At 31.5% G+C, this 8,180-nt stretch overlaps 1 protein-coding gene across 1 annotated transcript; it reads right to left on the reverse strand.

The window, feature by feature from the left end:
- Positions 1–5,429: 5,429 nt before the first annotated feature.
- On the reverse strand, positions 5,430–7,285 carry LOC120074652 (putative F-box protein At1g60370). The gene has a single exon (XM_039027843.1). It carries the CDS (start codon positions 7,171–7,173, stop codon positions 6,019–6,021), a length of 1,155 nt encoding a protein of 384 aa, XP_038883771.1. The 5' UTR covers positions 7,174–7,285; the 3' UTR covers positions 5,430–6,018.
- Between the last annotated feature and the right edge of the window lie 895 nt (positions 7,286–8,180).

The raw sequence follows: 8,180 nt of genomic DNA on the forward strand, positions 1-8,180 counted from the left end.
TACCGATTCCTGTGAAGGAAAAAACAGAGTCCTTAAATCAAGCAATGGACAACTTTGTAACATGGTCTCGTGAACTTGTAGTTATAGTCGACGAGAAAAAAGTATGCCTCTTTTTCAGTATATGAGTTTGGTTATTTATTATTTTTCGTACATTGAATTTTTGTAACTTTGATTATGGTAAGACCATTCAATAATTAAGAGCTTCGGCCACTCCTCCAAATATACTGACGTCAATGGTACCATCAAACTCTTGAACGGACATGCCATGCATAACATGAACGATGTAGACATGATCCGTATCAATTTGAACGAGCATATATTTGGAAGAGACAAATTTGTTTATTTATGCCGCGATGATCTGATCCAATATTACAATATGGTTGAAATAGGTTACATATGTATTTTGACATACATTACGTAAGCATTACTCATCTAGATTCACTCATATATATTTTTTGTTTCATGTTTAAATAATAACTTTTACTTTATTTAGGTATCTTTGGAATGAATGTGGTCGTGACATTCCGAAGAAATTTTTTATAATTGATCAAGCAAGAATATCGCCACATGTGAAGTCTCAAGATATTCGATCCAGAAATTTAGTCAACCAACTAGAATTGGCTAATTTGGACCAATTAGTCCTTATTCCATATAACACAGGATAAGTAAATACAAGTTCTTTAGTTATTTTTAATTTGCATTATATGTGTACTAATATTTCAAAAATGTTGTTTATTATAGTTATCGTTGATATTGATTGTAATCAATCTACAAGAAAATTGTGTTTATGTTTTGGACTATATTCGAAATAAGGTTCAAGAGGATTTTCATGGAGTTATAAATATGTAAATGTAATTGAACTTTCTTAGCTCTTAATTGAAGTATTTATGTTTAACTAATGTTTTCAAACTATCTAGTGGATTGAAAATATGACAAGCCAAGCACAATCTCCAACACCATCGGTCTTCTCCGAAATGGAAACCTGTAAAAGTAAATTTGCATTCATTTTTTTTAACAATTTATGTTCATTCTAACATAAGAATAATTGTTTTCAACTTCTTTATATGCAGTGCTCCCATCAATTAGATTCTGTAGGATGCGGGTATGTGCAAAAGTATATACACAAAATAGTGCATAATCCTACTACTCCCATTACTAGCCTCGTACGTAAATTATTTATTTTTTATATAGTAGCTTTAATTTAATAAATGATGTAAACATCTCTTTTTTTTTTTTTTTTTTGGTAGTTCAATACAAAAAGTGCATATACCCAAGGAGAGATTGATGTAATTCAAACCCAATGGGCAAGTTTTGTTGGCCGATTTATTGTAAGGATGTACTTCTTGTTTTTTTGTCTAACTAGAATGTAAATGCTAGCTTAGAATGAATGCAAATTTATCTAATCATGATTTGTTTATTGGAAGATTTATGTATAATTTTTCTGTTTATGGGGTATATGGTGTAATTATTCATGGAAGTACTAATTGATATTTGTGAATGAGAGAAATGATTATTATAAAGGTGGTTGATAATTATAATTATTGTTCTATGAAAGTGTGTTATCGATATACAAATGTTGGTGATTAGTGTGTTTATTTCATATTTGATGAGTATATAGAATGGATTGGAAATATTTATTCTTGTTTCTGAATAAATTATTATAGAAGTGTACTTCATTGCAAGTAACTTTGTATTTAGTTTTGTGATAGAGTGTATTGTTTTGTCTATTGTTATATTTCAAGTTTGAGTTAAGTGAATTCATAGGTGGAATGCAAATTTTTTTATATCTTTTATATTTTTTTTAATAAACTAAGATTAAAGACAACCGATAGTAAAGGGCATTAATTACACTATCTTTAATGTCGGTGTCAATCAACATTAAAGCCAAGAATTCTTGTAATGTGATCATCAAGCAATCCAATGGCTCCAAATTATCCTGGATAAATGTGAAGGATCCAGTGACTCCAATTTATCCTGGATAGATGTGAAAGATCTAAAAGTCACAAATTGTCCTTGGACTATGTGGAAGATTCAATAGTCCAAAATTGTCTCCAAAACTTCTTGAATAATAAAGAAATTTTTTGATAATTATCCAATATCTATTACGGTGAAGGAATTGCTAAGAAATTTCTAGAGTCTTTCTCTCATGATATTTATTTACAATTTTCAAGATAAACTTGGAAATATTAATATTTACATTTAAGTTATTTATTTAGATCGTTCAAGAAACTTTTAGATTCTGTTAAAAAACAACTTCTAGATATAGTTTGTATTATCTTCTATTTTAACTAACTACTCTTTAAATGACTAGAACAAGAAATACAAAATCACATCAGAGAAGGAATAGGAATAATAGATGATATTCAACAATATTATCACACCTATCGATGCTCCATTGAACGGTAGAAATGCAAACAAATAACCCCGTCTAATGTTGAATCTATACTCTCAAAATAATTAACTTTCATAATACCATATGTTTCCTACATTCTTTGTGGACAATCTAACCATAATCGAAATGTCATTCTTTGAAAGTTGAAGAGACGAGCTTCCAAAATGACTAGTCCTATCTAACATGCACATTATGTTGGATTCATAGCTACTACTACGCATGAAGAATGTGTTGGAAATGACTTTGGGTCTTTGATCCACAGCAAAAAAGCAAATTGAACCAAGAAAGAGGTAGTAACTTATACCCCATTGGAAGATTTTGATTTGACAAAGAGGTTTATATATCAAAGTTTGTAAGTGAGTTCCTCAATAATGGTTGTAGTAGAAGTAGAAACTTTCCCTACATGTGTGAAAAAGAATTAATATTGTTTTAAAATGAATTTCTAAAATTAATTAACAGATATGAATTAATAATTGTTTCCTTTCCTTCTTTTTTTCTTCATAAGCTTTCAAAATATTTGTGCTTAGAAGAGAGAATACGTGTATCTTCTTCCTCTCTTCTCTTTGTTTTGATCTCTATTTTCTGGGTATTTTTCATCAACTCCATTCTTTTCTCCAATGAACACACACTTGAGTTGGGAGGTTCTATTAACATTGGAGAGCAACCGATACAAACGATTTAGGACTCGTTTGGATTGACTCGAGAAAAAAATGTTTTTCAAAAAATTCATTTTTTATTTAAAGGGTTTAAATTGACAAAAAAATTGTTGAAAATACTCTTTAAAAGTTATTTTGAATAGTTGTCAAACGCTCCAATTTTTTCTAAAACAACATAATTTTTAAATTAAACACTTGAAAATGCATTCCAAACACACCTTTAATATCAAAGTCATGCGAATTTTCGATTGACATTTGGTTCTAATAGAATGCATAGGGACAGTGAGAGAACTACTTAGTATCAAAAGCACCAAAGCAGTTGGTGGTCTATTTACTACATTTTCTTGATTAGCAATAGATGACGATTGTCAAAATAATTAGATAAGAGAAAAACAACCAAAATAGTGAAAACTATACATGTGATTCACATAACTGAAGCCAACATTTCAAATAAAAGGATAAACTAATATCATCCAACAAGATCTCGAATGCATCCCTGGTCTGTGATAATATAGTCCATTCACTTCTACGTTTTTTTGAATAGACGAGAATAAAATCTAACAGAAAATTTGGATCATGATGAATTCAGTGTAGGCACATATTTGTAGGCAGAGTGGAAATACAAGGCATAAACCGTGAATCGGTTGAGCAGCACAATGAAAAGAGTTGGAATAAACCAACCAGACAAACCCAGAAGCAAACCACAAACCTCCTCACTTAATACCGAGGAGAACCAAGAAGGCACAACAAAAGAATATCTATCATCTTCTTCAGAGGAGGAAGAAGAGAAACTAACAAAAAAAAAAGGCCTCAAAATGTATGCACATAAACCAGACTTGAAACACAAAACAAACTAGAACAAAACCTAGCACTCTGTTTCAATTGATTTTTATTTTCCGTGTGTCCAAGCCAGATTAGTTTAATAGACCCTACGATGAAATCCTCCCCAAAGCTCATAACATAGTAAAATGAACAACCCTCCCTTCTACTCATCCAAAATTAAGTTTGACAAATAAAATAATCGACTGCTAAAAAATTAGGACAACAATATACTGGTGATATCTGCCATTGCATCATTCTGTGATACGAGAAAAAGAAAAATCAAATTGATAAATCCATCACATTATAGCATAGGATAATCTATCTTTATGCAAGAAGTTTCATATGTAAGAGTTGCTAGGTACCATCTCGAATAAGTCACATCAAAGGCTTAGCTGAAACAAATAATAAAGAAAATGACTCACAAGATTAAAAAATATGAGCAAACTGTTATTTATTTACCAACCTAAATGCAACATTTCCAAACTAATATGATTTGGACCAGCTTGCTTTAACATCTAAAAGCAAAAATGATTGGTATCTCTTTCCAATCAAGATTCCAATTTAAACAATAAAAAGATTAGACAAGAGTTTCTCATAACAGTGAGTAACTGAGACTTCTTTAAAAGAAAGTAAACGTTGCAAGTAGTCTTAATTAATAATACAATACACGATATTTTATTTCAGAATATGTTATTAAATACTGAATAATTAAAAAGCATAAAATAGGGATACACTTGCAAACATTGTTATTGAACTAAAGGGATCCTCATCGGTAAATAAGACATATCACATAACCTTAGCAGTAACTTTTTTTTTCCTGAGCAAACTTAGCAGTAACTTGATACAAGATTTTGTATCATCAATTATTGGCATGGGCTGTAATAACAGTTGTTGCTATCTTCAGGTAAATACAAATTACATCTATCATTAACATTTTCAAAACATGTAAGAAACATAAAAGCATCATCAAGGAGAAAAATAAAAAGGGGGAGATGAGGTATCCCCACAAAAACAACTTCCAGGAATTAGAAAAAGGGCCCAACTAGTATAAATTGGGGTTAGGTTTAGGATATACTTACAAAAGAATTTAGAAGTAGAAGACCAAGTTGAAGCAAAAAGAGTAATCAAATTCCAAAAAAGAAAAAAAAAAACCATTGCTAGTTTCTTGATCACGAAAGATTCTAGAGTTTCTTTCAAACCTCAACCTCCTAACAAAGGCAAAGATTCAATTAGGTCAAAGGATTTTTGCCTGAATATTTAACCGAGGACCTTAGTGTAGAAGGGGGGCATTTGAAGCTTTCTTGGGCTAACACTAATGCATTTTGAACAAGGTGTTAGTCTCCCCAACAATCATCAGCAAAGGGACACCATTGCATTTTGCACAATCCCTTTGATGCCAACAATCTCAGTTCAACATTGCATGACACAGTGACCTTAAATTATCATCCATAGACAATGTTGATCATATCAGAATTTTCTTTAAAGCTCATATTCAACTGAAAATTTAGGACTTTTTCTATGAGCCAAAAGTGAAAGCAGAGAGTTCACAGTCAATAATATGTCAACTAAGAAGTCCTTTTATAATTTAAAACAATCCCATTGATTAGTCTGTGCTCGAGATTGGCTTTATACAACATCAAAAGGGAGAGAAACGTACCTCATGATAGATGTCAAGGAGATGCTCCTTGTTCGCCGCAATAGATAAGACATAAAACAAGATAAAAGAATATATGAAATTTAAGTTTGAGATGAGACAACTGGGGGAAATAAAATATTCCTAGGATGGGAGATCTCGAGAGACGTAAAAGAGGTAAAATCCATATATGTAAAAGATCATGCAAGGGATTGAGCCAAAATTCAAAATACCATAATAATACCTCAACATTTTAAGCAATCAGCAGCAAATACTTCCAAGTGGTAGTGAAGACGAACACCATTATAATGTGGCACGGATTCACTCGCAGCATGATTCAAATATGGAGATTTATGGTATACAGGTTGAATCAACTGAAACTTAACATTATGAATATTGATTTTAAGAGTGCTGTAACAAATTACCACCTAATAATGTACTAATACTCACTGCATAAACTCCCCCACCCCCCCAAAAAATAAAAATAATAATACTAATAAAAGTCCTACCATCCTTCAACTCTTTCCTGCCAAAATGTTGGGGAGAGAATTAAAATTGGAGGAGTCAATCTGATGAACGTGCAAATGTCTCTCAGTTTCAACATCTTGATTCGTCAATATCTTCACCCTCTTAGTCTTGGGGTCATACAGTATTAAAAGGAATCCAGCAAGAAGACACAATATCTTCCCATCTTCACAAACTTTGATGGGTTGGAGCTGAGATACTCCCCAAGGTTGGTCATGCTCAGGATGACGCAAATTTTCTGGTCTAGATAAAACAAATGCTTTAATCCATGACAAATTTTCTTCCATCTTCCACACCTGGTAAATGTTGTCGACGGTGCCAGTGTAAGTAGTTAGATAGAGGGTACCATCAAAAACTCCAAAGAAAAAATGACCACCGCCATAGTGGGGACATGAAATTTTCTCCAGTTTCTCATTTTCTATATCCAAACGGTAAATGGCATTATTAGAATCGCGTGGTTGCAGCTCGTCTACAGTCCAGTAGAGGCCTCCATTGAAATAAACGCCATGGTCTTCAACGACAAGAGAAGGCAAAACCCCAACAGGGGTCCATTCGCGAGTAGTGCCAAATGCAAAAATCTCTACAGAGGTAGTGGATTCATCACGTAGAAAGGAGGTTCTCGCTATTTTGTACTGCTTTGTTTCAGGACTGAATCCTAATCCGTAGCTATAGGGTCTACCACAACAACAATGTGTTTTCGATTTCTCGGCAGGAAATTTGAAGTACTCATTTGTCATGGGATTTAATATGCAAAGAACATAAGATATAGGTGATCCTGATTTTCTTTTCGAGATAAGAAGGGAGAGGAGTCCATTGCAGGAATTGATAATAGAGATGGAACTGGTGAAAAATTTAGGATGGAAGGTAAATGAGACAACACTACTCATTCCTTCCAAATATTTAAGATTGAAGTCCATACAATAGAGATTGCGAGAGGGACAATCATAGGCAAGCGAGAGGCTGGAAATTAAGAGTGGCGGATCAAACTTACAAGTTAAAACCAGATTGTTCCATGCTTTACATACGAGCCTGCAACTGGGCAAATTGAATAAAGGGACTTTCGAGAGTATTACCTGAATGATATTATCAGGTGGAAGCTCCGAATCTGATGATTTCCTAATCTCACTGTTCCGCTTCTTCTCCATCCCCGACCAGCTGCCAATGAACCAAAGATGGGAATGGGGTTGGCGTGGCGGAGTGCGGCTGTGACGAAGATGGAAGAGGGAATTAATAGAGGAATTGGAGATTTCAGATTTTCTTGGTTTTTTGGGGGAATTTTTTTTTTTTAGTACCTCGACTTTGGACCTAGTCATTATTTCGTCTCTAAATTTTAAAATAGTACACATTTAATTTTTTTAAATTTTGAATTTGATTTTAATTTAGTCTCTAAATTTTAAAATGTTACAATTTTAGTCTTGAAATTTAAATTTTATTTCAATTTGATACTTAGATTTCAAGATTTTATCTTTTTAATATCAATTTTTTATTAAATAATCACTTTCGACATTGAAGTCAACATCTCTTAATTAAATTTAAATAATTATGAAGTGAAATTTTGAATTTGATTTTAAAAGTGATAAAAAATGTAAAACTTAATTCATTATAATTATTTTAAATTTATTAACATACATTAACAAGAAAGACCAGAAATAAGTATTTAATGAAAAATCGATGTTGAAAGTGTAAATCTGAAATTAGATATCAACTTGAAATAAAGCTCAAATATCAAGAAAAAAAATTGTAACATTATAAAATCTAAGGAAAAAAAAATATTTTTCTTAATTCATATTTTTATTATTTTGATTATAAAGAACAAACAAAAACGTAAATCATCATATCTATATTTATATTTACTTGCATATCTTTATCTAAATGCATTTTCATTTTTTATATATATATATATAATTTTAAGATGTTAACCAATTATCATGTTTTTTTTTTGTTTTTCTGTTTAGGGTGTTCACTATTTAGTTCGATTCGATTTGGATTTAAGACTCAAACCAAATCGAATTGTAAAATTTTAAAATTTTATTATATGAATCGAACCGAACCATGCGGTTCAATTTTGCAGTTTTGCTGTTCTTTCCTTTTTTTTTTTCCTCCCTCTTTTTTTTATAAATTTCTATAATTCAAAATTTCCTTCTAATATTTT

Source organism: Benincasa hispida, chromosome 3, assembly GCF_009727055.1.
Source record: "Benincasa hispida cultivar B227 chromosome 3, ASM972705v1, whole genome shotgun sequence".
NCBI lineage: Eukaryota > Viridiplantae > Streptophyta > Magnoliopsida > Cucurbitales > Cucurbitaceae > Benincasa > Benincasa hispida.